General features: G+C 43.0%; 1 protein-coding gene across 1 annotated transcript in view; it reads right to left on the bottom strand.

The window, feature by feature from the left end:
• HOMER2 (homer scaffold protein 2) overlaps positions 1–21,558 on the bottom strand; it is a 63,070-nt gene that overhangs the window by 11,180 nt on the left and 30,332 nt on the right. The window contains exon 3 of the mRNA XM_081337328.1: positions 7,520–7,651. Within this exon, the coding sequence (XP_081193454.1) occupies positions 7,520–7,651 (132 nt within the window). The remainder of the gene's footprint in view (positions 1–7,519; positions 7,652–21,558) is intronic.

The raw sequence follows: 21,558 nt of genomic DNA, 5'->3' as shown, positions 1-21,558 counted from the left end.
GCCCGGGGGCCAGATCCGGCCCGCGAAGTGGTTTCATGCGGCCCGCGAAGCCATCCTGGAAACAGTGAGGGAACGTCCCCCACTGCCTTGGCCCTGGCCCAGAGACCCTCCTTCTGCCAGAGACCCTCAGATCTGTCCCACTCCTGCCCAGGCCCCCATAGGCACCCTTGATGCGAACGATGTAGAGCTGGCCACGCCCACCCAGTAGGCCATACACACTCTAGCCACGCCCACCCAGTAGGCCACGCCCACCCGGCCCCCTGAGGGCAACCGCAATGCTGATGCGGCCCTCAATGAAATTGAGTTTGACACCCCTGATCTAGAGCTATGGAACTTGGAAAAAAAATGCATTTTACATTGGGTTATGTCTTGGGGTCACAGACTGCAATAAAGATAGGCATACACAGACATAAGACTTCAGTAGATATATTAGCTTGCTCCAATTCTGAATTCTTCTCCATGAATAGGAAAGAGTAGGAAAGGAAAAAAAATAATACTCAGACATTGGAAAAAGGTAGATAAATGCACTTTCTGTTTCTCTATAAGAAAGTGTCCTAAAGCACCTTAGAGCAGGGGTCCCCAACCTTGGGCCACTTTATGACTTGTGGACTTCAACTCCCAGAATTCCTCAGCCAGCAGCTGGCTGAGGAATTCTGGGAGTTGAAGTCCACAAGTCATAAAGTGGTCAAGGTCGGGGACGTCTGCCTTAGAGTCCAACTATTTTAACGTAGCATTTGCTGGCTTTTAAGAATTCACCCAACAAGCTAATCCTGCTTAGCTGGCGGCTTGCAAACCATGCTTCATGGTTTATTATATGCAAAAACACCTGCAGTTGTTCAGCAAATCCTATTTCCCACTCCTACCCCGAAAATCTACAAACCATGCAGTTCATTACCAACTACTCTTATTTTCTTTCCAGCTATTGGCACTTGGCAAGGAGTCACACACTGCCTCTCCCCCCCCCCATGTGAACAAAAGGAGCACCTTTGGTTCCAGAGTGCTGCACACTATTGGGGGGGGGTGGGGTTTGCCATAAGATTTTATACTAATAAGAACAGGGTTGCTGAAAGATAACATCTGGATGCAAACTGGTGCCAAACCATTTGGATGCAAAGTCCAAGAACCACTTCTCCAGCTGTATTCTAATGGATACCAGTGGACCTCTGTTTTGCCACAAGACTGGATAATTCTAATTTTAAGAATATGAAGAGGGGCAAAAACAAGTGTGCAGTACATTGCTGAAATGAAGTTGAAGCTTCTTAAAAGAGGAGAAGGAGAGGAAGGGGGAGGGGGAGGAGGAGGAAGAGGAAGAGGAGGAGGAGGAGGAGGAGGAGGAGGAGGAGGAGGAGGAGAAGTCCTTGATATTCATTCTCAGCTGGTTTGTTTTCCTGCAGACGTTTCATTACCCAAACTAGGTAACATCGTCAGCGAAGGAGAAGGAGAAGGAAAAAGAGAAGGAAAAGAAAGAAGAGAGAGGAAGAGAGGAAGGAGAAAATGAAGGGGGGAAGGAGGAAAAAGGAGAAGGAGAAAGGAGGGGAAAAGGAGAGGGAAGAGATGAAGGTGAAAATGAATGGGAGGAGAAAAAGAAAGGAGGAGGAGGAGGAGGAGGAGAAAGAAGAAGTGGAAGAGGAAGGGAGGAAGAGGGAAGAGATGAGGCTGAAAATGAAGGGGAGGAAGGAAAGGAGAAAGACGAAGGAGGAGGGAGAAGAGAAAGAGGGGGGAGAAATGAAGGTGAAAGGAGGAGGAGGAGGAGGAGGAAGTGGAAGGAGAAATACGTAGAGCAAATACAAAGGAAGGAAGATTTAATCTACTGCCCATCATTTTACGGATCACCCACACGCTAACCTACAATTAGCCCAGCAAATGAGAAAGGGGAGGGGGAGAAGGAAGAGCAATAAAAGAGCAAATAAAATGCAGAAAGGAAACCAAAAAGATGTTTTTGTTTCAGCTGAAAGTGCAAACATTCATTACCATTATTTTTTTTCTCCCCTCTCCCTTTGGTTGTGGCCCCCTCCCACCCCTCCAATTTTCCACCAAAGCATCCTTTTCTTGGCTGTAACAGGGCAGGGTGAAAATGGGGATAAATATTCATTTGAAAGCAGAGTTATAAATCCTGGCTGTGAATATAATTTGTCAGTTAGCCTTCCAGTTACCCTGCGGCTGAGATCGCATTTAAAACTTAGATTTGTGTAATCCATCTAGTGAAAGTTATTGCTAGATTTGAGGAGAGAGAAAAGGGAAACGCATATCCTTGGTGGAGCAAGTGGGCTAATGCCTCCTTAAGTAACACCAGCTGCCTGCAATTAGTGCAGGTTCGAGTCCCACCAGGCTCAAGGTTGACTCAGCCTTCCATCCTTCCGGGGTAGGTAAAATGAGGACCCAGATTGTTGGGGGCAATTAAGCTGACTTTGTAATAATGCCGCTTGGGGTGTGTGTGAAAGCCCTAATAAGCAGGCATATACATAGAATGAAGGCTACTGCTAAGTTTGTAAGCCGCCCTGAGTCTTCGGAGAAGGGCGGGATATAAATGGAATTAAAATAAATAAAAAATAAAAAAAATATTTTTCCCCCACCACCATTATCTCTGCAAAAAGCAACTGGCAAGAAATGGACGATTAAATGAAGCTGGCTCATTAAGGATCTTATTACACTTTCCTACGTTTGATCATTTTCCTTCTGGGTCATCTTGAACATTCATCGGGTGGTGACTTTTGACAGCTGTGGGAAGGCAGGTTTTACGACCCATATGTAGCTACGGATATATCTCTACTATTTTTGAGGTATCTTACAGCAATCTTCCTCAAAAAATAAAAATTAAAATTAAAAATCTCCAGATCCGTCAGGAGATTCTTACTAGGAATTTGAGAGATCGTTTCAACATCTTGAGAGGTCCTCAAGTTCCAACTTCTGGCATCTAAAAAAATCATTACACATTTCCTTCATATTGTGTAGTGGGTTCTTGGCCGCATGGTCAGACAACAGACAATGGACTCAGCATGGCAGCTCTTTATTGGTAGCAGTACCGAAGCGAACAAAGGGGTTACCTGTACCCCCTTATATACTTGGCCAGGTGCACTGGCAGCCAATCCCTTATTTGGATTTTCCCGCCGAGCGCTTACCAGCCAATCCAGATACAGTACAGTGCCACCTGATGGTCACAATGAGCTGCTGCTATATTATATTATCCCCATACATAACACTTCAGGTAACCTCTCGTTTTGAAGGAAGAATCGGGCAACCACCCATATTTTATTTTCTGGGGTTATACACGCTTGAACCTAAAGGGGGCTTTCCTTCAGAGTAGCCACACACAGGGTTGCTTCACAAGCAGTAGAGGGATCGCCAGCAACTTGGCCAGGCCAGACGGTATGAACTCACTTGGAAAAGTACCACGATCCATTCACAGATGAAATGGGAAGCCTTCTTCAGGCTTTCTGGAGGAAAAACAAAACCGTGAGAGCTTATTTATCTTTCTCATCAGTCTCAGATGGGGGAGAATAATGGGGGGAAAAATGTAGTGGTTCTGGTTAAGGGCCTAAGAAGAATTAGTTGAGAATACCGTAGTCACATGCCTCAAAGTGAAACTGGAAAAGCTATTGACGAGAATGAAAAAATTAGAAAGAATGTTGTACTGCAGTCCAAACTGGCTTTGTAAATATGCACAAGCACACTGCCGATGCGCACCCAGCCCTGAATCGCAGGCCTGCATTTCAATGACCCCAAGACATTCACTGACAGGCAACCAGTTAAGAGGCTTATCAACTCCACCTCTGAAGAGGACAACCAAGGCCTTGCACTTCTGTTCTGCAGTCACTAAACAGCCCACTATGAAATTATTCAACAGCTTTCCCCAAACTGCTATATTGGAGTATTCGTCTTCATTAGCAGGGCTGATGGGAGCTGCAGTTCCACAGTCTTGAGACAGTATTCTCAGGGAAAGAATAGCCTGAAGAAAACCTCTGCTTTTCACCCACTTTGAAGAATGCTCACTTTTCCTAAGGAATTCTGGAAACTGCTACTTCTCAACGTTTTTGAGAATTCTCCATTACCGATAGAAAAGAATATTTGTAGGTCAAGACTTCTCTCGCCAGCATGTGATCGTACGTATCGAAGGACATCGTATGCACCTTCCCATACGTGAGATGGATTGTTCTTCTCCACATTCACAGAGTATCTTCCATAGCCCCATTTTCTTAGATTGTCCTTTGATCTTCCTTCCCCCACTCAGTCTTGAATGTTGTACATTTGTAATTTGTAGTTGCTTCTGATGGGAATAACGAGAAAGCTCAAAAATGGAACTGTCCTTGGTGCTCTCTGAGCCTGGTTGTTTTCTTGTAAGCATTTAACTACATCTAGTTGGGCAAAGTTGGGCAACAAAATGCCTACGAGAAAACAACCGTGCTCAGAGAGCATCAAGGACTCCACAATTCTCCATTAGAGATTCCATAGATTTTCCCCCTCCCATTTCAGTAGGAGTAAAGCAGACACAGCCCCAAAGTAAAACACGGATTCTCCTGGTCAACATTTTTGCACTCAAAATTGCTCCTGAGATGTTGGACTGTTTGGAATGGCACAACACAGGGTCTTCTGAAAACTATTAACCAACTGCCGTGCTTTTCTTTTTGGAAGAGGGAAATAATTAAATAGGTGACCACTGACTATATCAGGGGTCAGCAACCTGAAACAGTGAAAGAGCCACTCGGAACCGGTTCCCTCACAAAAGGAAAAACTGGGAGCCGCAAAAAATGTGTGCACATGCACGTACATGCGCGCATGCGCAGAACAGGGTTTGACTGAAGAGTGGAGCCAAGGCGAGATATGCACTTACCCTGCATATTTGAATTGATTGGTTGAACTTTTTTAGTCCCACTTTTTTTTTTTTTGAACTGCACATGGCAGAGGACTGGGAGCCGCAGGAGACAGCTGAAAGAGCTGCATGCGACTCCGGAGCCGCGGGTTGCAGACCTGTGGACTATATGGTCATGGATTTCATGTTCAATTAAATCAAAAAAAATAAGTGCAAATGTGAACAAAGTCAACTATAGTTTAAGGACACAGTCACCAGTTCTTCCCATCACAGCTAAAGATGGAAAAACATTGCCGGGGGGGGGGGGGGGAAGGCATTATACATTCAGCCACAAAGTGACTCCCCTGTTCCTAATTAGAAAAAAAAGGAAAAGAAGGAAATCTGAGGCACGCAGGGGCTGATTCACACACGGGAAGGCTGCAAACTCCGTAAAGTTTTGGCCTGTGCAATAACCAGACCTCCCCTCCCCATCAAATAGGGGAGGTTGCAGCTGAATTGGCTGGCAGTGTGGCCTCTGCTCCAATATCTCATAGCCTTTCAAGCTTTCAAGGTTGAGAATGGCATGATTAACAGAGAATTCTTAGAACGCTCAAGGGCATTTCATTGAGGGAGCCCATACAATCTCAGGCTGTTAATGGCTGATTGCTTTGCATTTTTTTACAGGACCTGTTTACTGTGTGTCAAGATAAGTGCCTCTTTTAGAGCAGGGACAAGCACTTTGAGTTTTGTCTCAAGGCAGAAAAGGAAAGCATAGGGCCGTGGTGGCGAGCCCTCTCTGTTGCCATTGCCCCAGTCCTAGGCCTTCAGCTAGGTTTTTATAAAACCTTTTTGCTTTAGGCCTCAGCCACCCTGTGCAAAAAAAATGGCGATGTCCATTTTGCTCTACTATGTGTTCATGGTGACCTAACCCTAACCCTAAGTGGAATTTTCCTCCAATGGGATTTTCCCATGTATTTTACCAGGAAACATAGATAAGACAACCTAGTAAAGTCAGTGTCCTCCTAACCATACCCAAGCACTCCGAATTTGTTGGTGATGTCCATTTTGCTCTATGGGTTCATGGCGACCTAACCCTAAGTGGAATTTTTCTCCAATGGGATTTTACCAGGAAACATAGATAAGACAGCTTAGTAAAGTCAGTGTCCTCCTAACCATACCCAAGCACTCCGGGTTTGTTGGCAATGTCCATTTTGCTCTATGAGTTCATGGTGACCTAACCCTAACCCTAAGTGGAATTTTCCTCCAATGGGATTTTCCCATGTATTTTACCAGGAAACATAGATAACCCTAAGTCCATGGTGGTGAACCTATGGGACGCGTGCCAGAGGTGGCACACAGAGCCCTCTCTATGGGCACACGCACCATCGCCCCAGTCCCAGGCCTTCAGCTGGCTATTATAAAACCTTTTTGCTTTAGGCCTCTACTGCTGTGGGCAAAAAAAAAGTTCAATCAATCAATCATTTTCAACTTCTCGCGAGAAAAAAAAGATCTTGGAAAGTTGGAATTAATTGATTGAATTTTTTAGTCCCACCCAGTCTGCCGTTACCACCTCAGCCACACCCACCCAATGGACCATACCCATCCAATTGGCCACATACACCCGGCACCCGACGATACATAAGTGGGTTTTGGGTTGCAGTTTGGGCACTCGGTCTCTAAAAGGTTCGCCATCATTGGCATAGGGCTTCATTACCAAACTGCTGTTGCTCAATTACTTGGCTCTGTTAGAGTAATCTTTCTTTGACATCTTTTGAAAAACACTCAAAAAGGCTATAGCCACACAATAACCAATGCACTTTACTTTCTGGGCTACGTCCTTGTCCCCTCCTGCTTAAACAACAGAGGGAAAGTTGGTCTCTTCTCTTCTCTTGCCAATTTACCTGCCACTTGTTGTATTATGCCAGCCCTGCAGATGATGGTCAATGTCAGTCCTTATTGGTTTCAACACATCATCTTTAACCTGTGATGGGTGAAGCTAAGCCATGAGATTTTTGTTGTTGTTGCTGGTCTGGTTGGAGTTTTGAGATACTCAGCTTTGTGTGGTGTCTGAGCCCAGCCAATTATGCAAAACATACAGGGGGAAAAAAAAGCATGTTGGCCAAAGAACAACGTCTCAGTCCATTGTGTTAGCTTTCAGGAGATAAACCTCACTCACCAGAGGAAGTATGAGAGTTCCTGGAAGAAAGATGGACTAGCGATCTAACTAAAAGAATGAATCAAGTAATATCTCCTTGGCTTGAGGAGTAAGACTACTTGGTAGTTTTCTATTGGTAGTCACTGAAGGGAGAAGAATTAAAATAATCAAGTCTACCCCAATGAATCCATCCTGGGATGGGCTAGAGAAATAAAGAGCCCCACATACAGCGATTTGAAGGGGGGGATTATCCCAAAGCAGCGATAAGAGTATTACGCTTCCCCCAAATAATTAAAATAGAAAAATGATCATTAGCACCACCCACAAGCCACTTCCCACCAGCTAATTATAGGAAATTAATCACCTTCTCAGGGAGAAGCTGCTTGTTAATTAAGAAAAAAATAATAACGGAAGAACTTCAAATTGATCAGTAAGACTCCCACTAGATCCATATGTCTGTTCTTTTAATTTGGTGAGATTACTGCAGAGCTTCCCAAAAAGGAGGGGGGAAAAACACCCCAACAATAACCACCGCCCCCAAACGTATTAAAAAAAAAAGGAAACTCTAATTTACCTACCTTTGTCAGCTGCTGCTCAGAAGAAAAACCCAGGCCAAAGACAGTGTTGGCTCTGCTATCAGCCCACTGGCCAAACTTCTGGGATGTTTTTGTGAAAGTCATGTTAGGTGTGATGGTGCTATTTATAATCACCTGAGAAAAGGGAATACAGACACAACATACAGAGAACATGTTATTGGAACGAGAACGTCAGACCTGCATCTTGTCACAGGAGCAGTAATTCCCCAAAGAACTGATTGCAAAGCGTTAAGTATTCAGATAAATTTTGAAGACAACTCTTGATTGGGGCAGCGCGATTATCCAATCCTGAATTACAAAGACAAATATTCTTGGCATCGAGCTGGACCACAAATTCACAGCCCCTCAGTCTTGCTGCTGTTCAGCTGGAATCTCTTTTGCCCCCATCCAAATCTCCCCAGCAACAGACAATGAGACAGGACTTCAGTATCCTCATTTATAAGGGTTTTTTAAAATTCTTTTACAATATTATTTACAATAATCAGGGCTTTTTTTCTCATAGAACGCTCAGAACGGAGTTCCGGCACCTTTTTTGGATGGGACCTTGTAGGGTAGGCAAGGCAGGTTGTATGACATGTGTGAGTTCCGGCACCTTTTTCTTTTGCAAAAAAAGCACTGACAATAATAATTCTTCAACCAACATGCTGTCTGGGTTTACATGCTAATACATATTTAATTCCTAATTCTTTCTTCTTTCCTCCAACCAATGGTAAAATAAATCCCACGTTTGATAATAGTCCGTTTCTTCTTTTTCTTTCAGTCTCATAGTCAATCTGTCCATCTCTGCACATTCGAGTATTTTTTTTTACATTATTTCTTCATCTGATGGTATTCCTTCATTTTTCTTTTTTTCTTTTTTTTTATTAAAAAGTTTTAACATACAATTTTTCCCTTAAAAAATCCCCCCTCCCCCCCCTTCTCCCTCCCCCCCTTCCTCTCCCCCCTCCCCCCTCCCCCCCCGACTTCCCAGAGCTAAGTACAAGGTATATATAAAAAAAACAATCATAAACAACCATATACTAACAACCATAAACTCTAAAATCTATCACTCTCTAGCTTATATAGGATAAAACAAACCTTAGTAATATTAAATATACATAAATATATATATATATAAAAAAAACCAATATAGAAAAAAAAATAAAGAAAGAAGAAAGAAGACTTATTCAAATATAAAACTTCTTAACCCTATACTTATTTTCTCATTTTCTCCCTTCCATAATATAGCGTTCCTGCGAGTAATCTTTCAAATAGGCCGAAATCTTCACCATTTCGACCAAATCGGAAACCTTTAAAATCCACTCTTCTATGGTCGGCAGTTCCTCTTTCCAATACTATCCTATCAAAAGTCTTGCTGCCGTAATTAAATTCAACATCAACTTAGTATATTCCATCATTTTTCCAGTGTTGCGCAAATATAATTCTTGCTGCTGTTGTTACATGCAAAGTCGACTATAAGCTTTGTTTATTAGTCTTTTTTTGGCATTATACCAAATAAAAAAAGTATCCTCATTTAGTTAGCCAGGGGTTGAGATGGATGAACTGAGTAGTATTATTAGTGCCAACACAAGTGGTAAAGCTGACTGTCCCTCAAGAGAAGAAGGTAAGAAAGGAGGGTGGGGAAAAACAAACAAAACAATACTCTCTTGCAAAGACACCTTGACAGCTAACTAAAAATAGACGGTTAGTTCATGTGATTCAATGTGTTCCGTGGACAGGACTACACTGCCAACCCTCCAGCAGCTGCTCTCCAGCAAATCGGACGGGAATCTTTTGCACCCCTATTGCAACAGAGATGGGAAAGGCTGCACAGGTGGTATGACCAGGTATGACCAAACAGAAAACACAACCCTGAAATAACTGAGCTCAAAATTGATGTTGCTAACTGAGAAATTTGTTGAGTCAGCTTAGCCCCGGTTCGCGACTCCTCTTGCGGCGTTTGCTAAGTGAATCACGGCAGCGGTTAAATTAGTAAGACCGTTGTTGTCAGACTTTGCTTGTCAGAAGGTCACAAAAGGTCAAACCCGTGAACTTGGGAACACCGCAACCCTCATAAATATGAGCCCATCGCCAAGCGTCCAAATTTTGATCACGTGACCCTGGGGATGCTTTAAGGGGCTAGTATGTAAACTCAGCAGGAGCAGGAGGAATTCTGGGAGTTGAAGTCCACAAGTCTTAAAGTTGCCAAGTTTGAAGACCCCTGAGCTAGCTTGAGCTGACTCCCTTCTACTTCAACTAATTCTCAATTAACTGGCTCCCAACTATATACATCCGTCCTCTTTACCACGTTCATTCAGAGAAGGATTAACTGCTCCACGGCATTCTACAAACCTGCCAGGAAATGGCTCATAATTCTCTTTAATACACTTCCCTGGTTACCAACAGATGTGCAAAGCCTGAATCGGAATCAACATTCCAGGAAGACATCAAAATTAAGTATATATTACACGCCCCAGCTGCTATAATAATTTCTGTACGTCTTCTGATGCGTTTCAAATGACTACAGTACTGGATGTTTTTCAGTTTTGCTGAAAACAAAGGCAATTGCTTTGCGGGAGTTTGGATGCTTCTTTGGTGCGCGTGTTGTTTTTTTTTTTTTAAATAAAGCCTTGTAGCATTCTTAACAAGATGGCATTTTCTGTTTTTTGTAGAAATTAGGTTTTTATTGTCCCCTTCTGCTCCTTTTCAGTCTTTATCAAAGGAGACTCAAATAATTTGAAATGGAGACTAAAACCCAGAAACCATTTTACAGCGAAATTTAAATTAGATGATCCAAAACGAAGGAAAGAAAAGTGTGGGATGTCCATCAAATCTATGTAATTTTTGGATTACATTAGATGTATGGATCCAGATTTGGTCTGTTCCATCTGAATCTGCTGAACCAGTGCGTGAGCGTGAGACAGAGAGAGAGAGAGAAAAACCAAGATTTTAGATTGTCCAGAATTCTAGGAACTCTCTTCACCTATGGAGAGGGATGCGGTGGCTCAGTGGGTTGGGACGCTGAGCTTGTCGATCTGAAGGTCGGCAGTTTGGTGGGTCGAATCCCGAGTGCCACATAACAGAGTGAGCTCCTGTTACTCGTCCCAGCTTCTGCCAACCTAGCAGTTCGAAAGCACGTAAAAATGCAAGTAGAAAAATAGGGACCACTACGGTGGGAAGGTAACAGCGTTTTGTGCACCTTTGGCGTCCAGTCATGCCGGCCACATGACCACGGAGACGTCCTCGGACAAGCGCTGGCTCTTCGGCTTTGAAACGGAGATGAGCACTGGCCCCTAGAGTCGGAAACGACTAGCACGCATGTGCGGGGGAACCTTTACCTTTACCTTTATGGAGAGGGCCAGTGATAGAAAAGGTTACTCTAGAGCAGTGTTTCTCAAACTTAGCAATTTTAAGATGTGTGGACTTCAACTCCCAGAATTCCCCAGCCAGCATGTTCCAGAACCTAGAAGACAAACCCGTATGCAAGGTATAAAAATATCTGGCCCACTTAATGCAGAGACATTTCACAGAAAATGTCCAGAATACATGTCTGTGGAGATTCTCAATCATCCAGGTCATGTTTGTCTCAAAGGGGCTTTTTCTAAAAGTCAACTGAACTTTTTTGGGGGGTTTTTTTCTCTGAAAACATTTCACCTCTCATCCAAGAAACGTCTTCAGTTCTTAAGAACTGAAGAATCTTCTTGGATGAGAAGCGAAACATTTTCAACGGAAATAACCAAGACAGTCCAGCTGCCTTTTGGAAAAAGCCCCTTTGGGTTCACCGTACTTCCAAACAATGAGCTTAAGAGCCGTGTTGGTGCAGTGGTTAGGATGCAGTATGCAGGCTAATTCTGCCCACTGCCTGCAGTTTGATACTCACTGGCTCAAGGTTGACTCAGCCTTCCATCCTTCCGAGGTCAGTAAAATGAGGACCCAGATTGTTGGGGGCTATATACTGACTCTGTAAACCACTGAGAGAGGGCTGTAAAGCACTGTGAAGTAGTATATACATCTAAGTGCTATTGCTTGTGAAGGAAGGAAGGGAGGAAGGAAGGAAGGAAGGAAGGAAGGAAGGAAGGAAGGAAGGAAGGAAGGAAGGAAGGAAGGAAGGAAGGAAGGAAGGAAGGACTTTGTAAACCACTTAGAGCTGTAAAGCACTGTGAAGTGGTACGTAAGTCTAAATGCTACTGCTACTTTCCTTCCCTCCGTCCTTCCCAGTGGTTAGAATGCAGTATTGCAGGTTAACTCTGTCCAATGCCAGCAGTTCGATCCTGACTGGCTCAAGGCTGACTCAGTTTTCCCTCCTTCTGAGGTGGGTAAAATGAAGACCCAGATTGTTGGGGGCAATAGGCTGACTCTGTAAACCACTTAGAGAAGGCTGTAAAGCACTGTGAAGCGGTATATAAGCCTAAGCGCTATTGTTATTTTTCTTATTTAATATCTAGAAAATATTCTCCATGTTGCCAAATAATGCCTAGCATTTAGAAGGCAGAAATACCACCCATGGGTGCTGACAGTTATGTGAAACTCCAGATTGGCCAATATATTACCCGTATGAGCATATGAAGGAATGGCATATTTTTATTCATTGCCAAAAGGAAGATACCAATAGATCTTTTTCAGAGTGAACGGCAAAGAGGCATTTCCAAGAAACCCACGCTATGCTCAGCAAAGCAGAACTCTTCCCATCCCACCTATTCTGGGGCTTAATACAGTTGATAAATGACAGAAGCGTTCAGGTTAGGCTTTATTGGATTTTCATATCCATCTCCCATTTCCCAGATGTATTGCCAGTTATTGCGCTGGAAGTTCCTGGCACAGTGGAGTTCCAATTGTCAAGGAAAGATTTAGCAAGATTTGTTCTGCTTGTGATATCTGGTTATCTTCTTACAAATGGGAGTTCAGTCCAAAAGTCCATTATCACAATGAATATGATGTGGTTTCGGATTCCCTAATCCCTAGGAGAGTTTTTAAATTTATTTATTTATTTATTTATTTATTGATGGGATTTATATCCCGCCCTATCTCCTGAAGGACTCAGGGCGGCTCACAATAAAACATATAATAAGTGCATAAATCAAGATAAATGAAATTGAGAACATCAGTGCAATAAAAAATTAGAGAATTTAAAAATGAATTAAAAATACTAAATATAAATTAATTAAGATGCCTGTCAGTCTAGGTCAGCTTGGTGGAACAGGTGTGTTTTGAGGCCGCGGCGAAAGGATTGGAGGTTTTGGGCTATCCGAAGCTCAGGGGGAAGCTGATTCCATAGGGTTGGTGCTCCCACAGAGAAGGCCCTCCCCCTGGGGGTCGCCAGCCGACATTGCCTAGCTGACGGTACCCTGAGGAGGCCTTCTCTGTGTGAGCGTACTGGACGATGGGAATTTGTTCCCGGCAGCAGATGGTCCTGCAAGTATCCCGGACCTAAGCCATGTAGGGCTTTAAAGGTAAGTACCAGCACCTTAAATCTCACCCGGAGGGCAACTGGTAGCCAATGCAGCTCCCGCAGGAGGGGTGTAATATGGGAGTATCGGGAAGCTCCCATCACAACCCGCGCAGCTGCATTCTGCACCAGCTGAAGCCTCCGGGTGGTCTTTAAGGGCAGCCCCATGTAGAGAGCATTACAGTAATCAATACGGGAGGTAACGAGTGCGTGGGTGACTGTACGTAGGGCATCTCGGTCCAAAAAGGGGCGTAATTGGTATATAAGACGAATCTGGGCAAATGCCCCCCTAGCCACGGTTCCGATGTGATCTTCAAAACTGAGTCGTGAATCTAGGAGGACGCCCAGATTGCGTGCTTTATCAATGGGAGGTAACATCTCTCCTCCTATAGTCAGAGATGGAACCTCTTGGACTAAACGAGATGACGGTATGTACAGCCACTCAGTCTTGGCCGGGTTGAGTCGAAGCCTGTTTTCTCCCATCCAAATCTGTACCGCTTCCAGACAACGGGACATCACATCGAGGGCATCACTGGGTTGGTTCGGGGTGGAGATGAATAGCTGGGTATCATCAGCATATTGATGATATTTCACCCCGAAGCTACGGATGATCTCTCCCAGCGGCTTCATATAGATGTTGAACAGGAGGGGCGAGAGCACCGAACCCTGAGGCACTCCACAATTAAGAGGCCTAGGGCTTGACCTCTGCCCTCCTGCCAACACCGTCTGCGAACGGTCCGAGAGGTAGGAGGAGAACCAACGTAGAACGGTGCCTCCCACTCCCAGCCCCTCAAGACGACGCAGTAAGATACCATGGTCGATGGTATCAAAAGCCGCTGATAGATCTAATAGGACCAGGACAGAAGAATAACCTCTATCTCGGGCCCGCCAGAGATCATTCACCAGCGCGACCAATGCCGTCTCCGTGCTATGCCCGGGTCTGAAACCCGATTGGTACGGATCTAGATATTCAGCTTCCTCCAGGTTCAAAGGGAGCTGTCATGCCACCACGCTCTCAACGACCTTCACCAGGAAGCGAAGGTTGGAGACAGGACAGAAGTTGTTTAAAACAGCTGGGTCCAATGCCGGTTTCTTGAGGAGGGGCCTTACCACCGCCTCTTTCAAGGCGGCAGGGAAGTACCCCTCACTCAGTGAGGCATTGATAACTGCTAGGAGCCAGCCTCGTGTAACCTCCCGAGATGCATAGATGGAAATCATTTATCAGTGTAGATCATGCCTTCCTACTTTGGGTGCTTAAGAAGGCCCCTTGTCATCTGAAATAAAAGAATATATAATTTCACAGAGGATAACGTTATCATTTGAGGAAGCAGTTAAAGTATCAGTTAAAAAAGCTAGATCAGCCAGAAAGGTGCATGAAAGGCCAACATCTCTCCTGAACCTTTGTGACTGACAAAAGTAGTACAAGCAGAAATGAAATTAGCTAGGCATCCCTTGGCAGAGAGTGCCAAATCCTGGGAAAGAGCCACTGGAAAATATAAGTTGTCCCCATTCAAATTTCACCTCCAGCTATTCTCTCATGAAATGACCTTTGGTAAGGACCTATTTTTAGTATTATGACCAGTAATACATATAAAACATCACCCTTCTTTTCAGGTTGGTATGTCATCTATGCAACCACTCAAAACCATTTTACAAATAGCAATTATTATTAGTGAAGAATCAGCAATGAGAAGATTGCTGGGAGCATTATAGAAGTTACACTGGAAATGAATATGCAAGTAGAATCTGCAGCGATTTGAAAATGAAAGACAAATACCAATTTCCACAACTCTGCTAAAACATAAAAAAAAGAAACAACACTAATTATGCTGCAGGCTCTGTTTAGTAGAAGTCTTGTATTTACAGCGTAAGATGTAACACAAGACCAACGAATTCAAAGATGATCTACTGAAATATGACATGAAGAAGGAATGAATTAAAAATTCAAAGAGAAAGAAGATACAAAATTAGAGAGAGGTAATTTCAGTGGATCAATGTGAAGGACTACGGGGGAAAAAATTACTCCAAGCAATTTAAGGAAAACTTGGTACAAAATGTTTTACAGGTAGCATGTAACTCCATCTACGATTGTTACAGTAGACAAAGCATATAACAAGAAATGCTGAAAGCACCATCAGAAAGATGGAACATTTTACTACAAGTCATGGCAAAAAAATAAAGTTTTGGAAAGAAATACAATACAAGCTCCAAAAGTACTTGTACAAATAAAATTTGAATTGAATGTTAATTTGATCGGGAACAAGTTTAGAGAACCAGATTCTTTTTAAGGAGGCAACATTAGGAATTTGGAAACAAGGAATTCTATGTTGGGGTTATATTGACTACTGCATGCAAGATGAAATATTACTTAGTAATATTTTTCCAATATTACTAAGAGGCAGCACTAATAGCAGTACCAATAGCACTTAGATTTATATACTGCTTCACAGTGCTTTACAGCCCTCTCTAAGCGGTTTATAGAGTCAGCCTATTGCCCCCAACAATCTGGGTCCTTGTTTTACTGACCTCAGAAGGATGAAAGGCTGAGTCAATCTTGAGCCGGTCAGGATCGAACACCTGGCTGTGGGCAGTGAGTTAGACTGCAATACTGTATTCTAACCACTGTGCCACCACAGCTAAGCAACCCACATTCGTGGTCAAGGTGTTCAACTTTCCTGATCAACCCTGTATTTATCTGGAGAAAATGGGGGAAGGAAGTCAAGCTAGCAGATGGCTAACAAACAACATCTGCTTCTTTCTAAAATGCCATCTTAAGACTGTAACTAAATATAGTGACTGAAAAATCAAGCCAGCTTCCCACCCACGCCAACATGCTTAATATCTGACTTGAAGAATCGGGTCTGGAGAAGTTGGAGATGTTCTTTTCCTCCATGGCACTTGGATTGATTCCAATGAAATGTCCAGCCATTGAGCCTGGAGATCAAGTCAATCTTGCTCACCTAGCCAAGCCATAACTATAGATGCCCGTACTGTGTTCCACCCCAAAGAATAGTCTACGTAAGCAATCACAGAATCTACCAGAAAGGAGAAAGTCTTGACCTTTGAAATCTAACTAATATACAGAAGCTCGCATTTGTTTTCCCTGGCATTCTTCTGTGAAGCTGCGTGAGGGCAAAGAAAGGTGGAATTTACAAATGACATTCATTCTTTGAGATAAATGTTGGCAGTGGCCTGGCACCAAACCAACCAGGATGCATCTGTTTGGCCATATTTCAGCACCTGCTTGGTTAGAATATATGTTTGTTGCTTAATTGAGTTCCCGTAGTTTGGGCTGAGAAAATGTAAGGCTTCAGTCAAAATATACCCATTTCCCAGAAGAGGAACTGGTGAGGTTTTACTGGTGTCATTGTTTTGACTTCTTTTGGTGGGGGCACCCTTCTGCATTGCAGCCAGCTGTCATGGTTATTTCCTAAAGTCCCTTCTGAGGCTTAAGCAGAACTTAAGAGGCATTCTTGGAATGGCTTTCTGTTTTATCTATGTGTTAACAAATTTATTGGCCATGAGAAAAATGAGAATCAAATGAGATAGAAAGCCTAGCTCCTGCTCTGTTTTATAGTATAAATATTTTAGGTCTTGTGAAAAACGACATGACAAGGGCATTTGATTAGTACGAGAAATAGTTTGCTTAACCACAGTTTATTAAATACATTAGACCCCAACTGACTGGTTTGCATAACAAATTAAGTCACCAACTGTGATTTACCAACCACATTGGTCAAGTTCACATATTGCATTAAGCTACAAAAAGCAGATGATGAACAAATTGGTCCGCAACTTAGAGCATTATTTCTCAACCTCAGCAATGTATAAAATGTGTGCACGCCAGCTCCCAGAATTCCAAAGTCAGCATGATGACTGGAAATTTTGGGAGTTGAAGTCCAAGTCGTTGGGGTTGAGAAGCTCTGACTTAGAACAATGTGCGAATCAGGATTGAATATAGTTATCTGGAAACTATGCTTCTGTGTGGTAGAATCCAATTGCCAACTTCTGACTTCTCTTTGAAGGAAACCGCAGTTGGAAAAGAACTCTAATAAATTTTCTTAACAAAGGAAACAAATAGATTGATTTGGAAATTAAATATCTTTTTGGAAGTCGGACCTTGCTTTGTTTTCATACAAATTGATGAAAATCTTATCCTCAAATGTTCTTCACGAAATTGCCACTCAATCTAAGCAACTCCACAACAAAATGTTCACTTCATCATTACTGATGATTTTTTTTAAGCATGTTCATAAAAAGTTGTCTTACTTGCTTGCCATTGTGAACACTCTTGGGGCAGAAGGAAAACTGTTAATTTTAAACAGTAATGTTGTTGCTCACTTAACACCTACGAAATTCAATACTGCAGCAGCATTCAAAATTTAAGAGCACTGCAGGATTCTTCATTTATTTTATATTGTGTTTTACTACGTGTGACTGATTCAGCAACGCTAAAATAAAATAATAATAATAAAAAAAATCAGCTGGACAGACCACTGAGAAATACCCAACATAAACAGAAATAGATTGGATCACATCAAGCTGCATGAACTGAAGAGCTTGACCTTGTAAAGCTAACACTCGGGGGCTGCAGCACAAAATTAGCATCGTTCAATAAAAATCTCATAAGGCAACCTGGCCGGTGTTCCTTCCACATTTTGTCTATCATCACTGATAACTCTTCAGGAACAAACATTCTGGTAGGTGCAATCTGAGTAAGTCACCAAGGAGAACAAAATGCTGTCATTTTGATGCAGGGCAAGGCAAGGCCCTCTTTGAAGGCAACTCAAGAGTTGTACGGTGGGGTGGTTTTGCTGAAGAAGGCCTGAATTCTGCAATAAATCTCTAGATTTGAGTTCTGGAAATTGCTGTCTGTGGATCAGTGCAAAGCTACTGGAGAAGAGAGAAGCCAACCATTTGCTCCACCACACCTCCTTCCTGCTAATTCTGCCACTTTCTTCCAAATGATGCAAAGTTTCCAAGTTTGCAAATGTGTCTGTGCCAAGGCAATGTCAATACAAAAAAAAAATGGGGCATAAAATAAGGTATCCCCTCGCCCACTGGAAAAACATTATTTACTCTCTTCCCATTGAATCTTTATTAAACTTGCATTAAAACAAAAAGGGCCCTTGTTCAGTTGCATAGATTTCAAAGAACAATGACAATATAGTTATATATATAGCATATACATACATATATATATATATATATATATATATATATATATATATATATATATATATATATATATATATATAGCACAAAACCAAACAAAAACTTTCCAGCCCAAATTTAATGCATTAGAATCTATGTTTTACTCAAATAAAACAAAGGCAGGCCATCCCTCTTTCCTTCCTCCCTTTCCTCTTTCCTCTGCTTCTTCCCTCCCTCCCTCCCTCCCTCCCTTCCTCCCTCCCTCCCTCCCTTCCTTCCTTCCTTCCTTCCTTCCTTCCTTCCTTCCTTCCTTCCTTCGGAGGGAAGACCACAAAGGCCAGCTGGATTCTCTTTTACTGTCTGATGAAAAAGACAGTTAAGGATTGGAAGTGGTGCATTCAAATTTTATACTTTATTTTGACCCCCTCCTCAAATGGGAACACTGATGCCATCCAAGCGCCCTGTTGTTCATATAATCCACCCCTGTAATCTAAAGTACCTATCATAGGAATACACAAGTCCATAAAATTACATCAGATGGTTTCAGAAGTTTTCCAGATCCTCATAAACTTAGCTTCTCAAATCATGGTTTCACATAAGCCCCGTTTCACCCTTTAGAGTTCTCGATTCTCTCCTCTTTTTGTGAAGAGCAAAAGACACAAAGGCAGCATGGACCAAGAAGAGATGCTTAGGGATGCTTTGCACGGCAGCCTGGTGATTTGGGGAACGCCACCATCTGCTTTTTCAAAATTTCCCCCCTAAAGTTACTTCAAAGTGGTTTGCCCAAAGAAGCAGAAGGAGCTTTTAAAAGATTTCCTGTGGGTTGCAAAAGGAAGAAATTCAAAAATTCAGGGGAACCAAATTTAGCAAGTAGGAAAAAAAGGAAAAAAGCAGAGGAAGCAAAATCAACACCCATTCTTTGTAATTACAAGCAAACAGCTACAGATCGTGGTCAAAAGCAATCAGCGTTTGAACTCAAAGGGGAAAAAAGCAGGACTTTTGTGGATTGGTGATAATGGAAGGAACAACAACAGATTTAATGGGTGTAAATAACTTCTCCATGACCAAAGGCAACCTGAGAATCTGCGTGGAGGCCACATTGGATAGGGCAGGCGTACAAAATAGGTGGACCAAATCACAGAGAAATCAAATTTCTGCTTGATTTCTGGATGGTGGGTGGGCAGCTGTATCTTCCATGATTTGATTCAGCTTATTCTAGGACACAGGATAGCTTGCCTGTGATTCGTGTCCTCAAATGAGAGATCATGCTCCGATTAAGGAAATTCTGATTGGAGGAGAATCAAGAGACTATAAAAGAGAGAATGAGGCCACATCTATTCCCAAAGCTTAGGCTGTTGTCCAGAATTTGATTAGTCCTGGATGATTAAGCAACTGGATGGATTAAAAGCAATACCCCAAAACGGTCCCTGGTCATAAGGTTGACCTGGCTTCCAGAAGTCATGCTGACTTTCCCCCATGTGGGTGTAGGAAAAAGAACATACAAAGGAGGTGGGTTCAGACAACGCACTAAATATCCATGTGAATTCTTCAGACTGGTTTTGGTTTAGCTGACATGGGTAGGCTCAGCTTGGAAACCTCTCCCTTTTCCCTCAGCATGGCTGGCTCAGGAATTCTGGGAGTTGAGGTCCACAAGTCATAAAGCGGCCTAGTGGGTAGGCAACCTTGGCTCTTTTATGACTCGTGGACTTCAACTCCCAGAATTCCCGAGCCAGCATGGCTCAGCTTGGAAAACTCTCCCTTTTCCCTCAGCATGGCTGGCTCAGGAATTCTGGGAGTTGAAGTCCACAAGTCATAAAGCGGCAGGGGTCAGCAACCTGAAACAGTGAAAGAGCCACTCGGAACCGGTTCCCTCACAAAAGGAAAAACTGGGAGCCGCAAAAAATGTGTGCACATGCGCGTACATGTGCGCATGCGCAGAACAGGGTTTGACTGAAGAGTGGAGCCAAGGCGAGATATGCACTTACCCTGCATATTTGAATTGATTGGTTGAACTTTTTTAGTCCCACTTTTTTTTTTGAACTGCAGCTTCTTCCATGTACAGGTAACCCTTGACGTAGGGCCACAGTGGAGCCCAGAATTGATGTTGCTAAGTGAGAAATGTGTTGAGTGGAGTTTTGCCCCATGTTACAACTTTGCTTGCCACCTTTGTTGAGTGAATCACTGCAGGTGTTAAATTAGCAACACGGTTGTTGAGTCAATCCGGCTTCCCCATGGACTTTGCTTGCCCGGAAAGTCACAAAAGGGGTTCACATGACTTCAGGGATCACTGCAACCGTCATAAATGTGAGTCGGTTGTCCAGCATCCAAATGTAAATCACATGACCATGGGGATGCTGAAACGGTCATAAGTGTGAAAAATGGTCATAAGTCCCTTCAAATGGTCACTAACTGAACTGTCGAAGACTAACTGTGCTAGCATTAAAGCAAATCGAGGCTTAGTGCAATGGGTGAATTCGACCAACGTTTGTGACAAGGACACAGCACACACATATATCAATTTTAAAAATACATATATTCTCCGTCCTCTCCAGCACCATTGGACTAGACATGTTCTCAAACACTCAGTAACTATCTATTTATATCCACATTTTAAGCACGTCTCTTCTTCGATTATGAAAACATGTGGCGCTTGCTGACTGCCAAACATAAAACCTGAGATAAACTATTTGAGGATTTGACAGACTTTTTTTTTTTTGAAGTTGCACTAGGGATCTTTCCCAAGAATGATCTTCCAGACCCTGGAACAACTGCTTTAATGCGCCAATATAATGATAAGGTTTTCTTTTATGTCTGATGCCATTCAACTAATGGAGAACAGATCTACGTCGGTGAGTTTGACAACCGATCATGCTGGCTGGGGGAGATGGAGGTTGTGGTCCAGCATTGCTCAAAAAAATAAAGGGAACACAAGATAAGACATCCTACTATTAAATACAGTACATTGTGTTGTTTAAGTGTTCCCTTTATTTTTTTGAGCAGTGCATATATATACACCCACCATTCAAAACACACTCCCACCCAATCAGAACACACCTAATCCCCCACCCAATCAGAGCACACCTCCACCCACAGAACACACCCCCTCTGGCAGTTTAAAAAAGAGGAACAAACAGCCACTACCACATGCTTCTCCCAGAAGAAGGAAGCTGAAGCCACCAGCCTGAGGATGACGGATGGGATTCCGTCGAAACGTCGCTCCTATACCTTCAAGGAGAACAAATTCAGGACAACGTAGGAGGAGGACTGAAGCCACATTGAGCTCCAGCCAAGTAGGGTAATCGACAGAAATAAGGCAAAATTTAATTTAAAAAGAAATCTTTTGATAGAACATCTACACAGAGCAAGACTCTGTTTGCTCTGTAGGTTGTAAATTGGTAGAAGGGAAAGAACAGAAGCCTCCACAGCATCCCCAAAGAATCTG

Source organism: Vipera berus (assembly GCF_964194415.1).
Source record: "Vipera berus genome assembly, chromosome: 12".
Taxonomy (NCBI): Eukaryota; Metazoa; Chordata; class Lepidosauria; order Squamata; family Viperidae; genus Vipera; species Vipera berus.
Note: the sequence above shows the minus strand (reverse complement) of the source record. Positions and strands in the feature narration are given on the sequence as shown.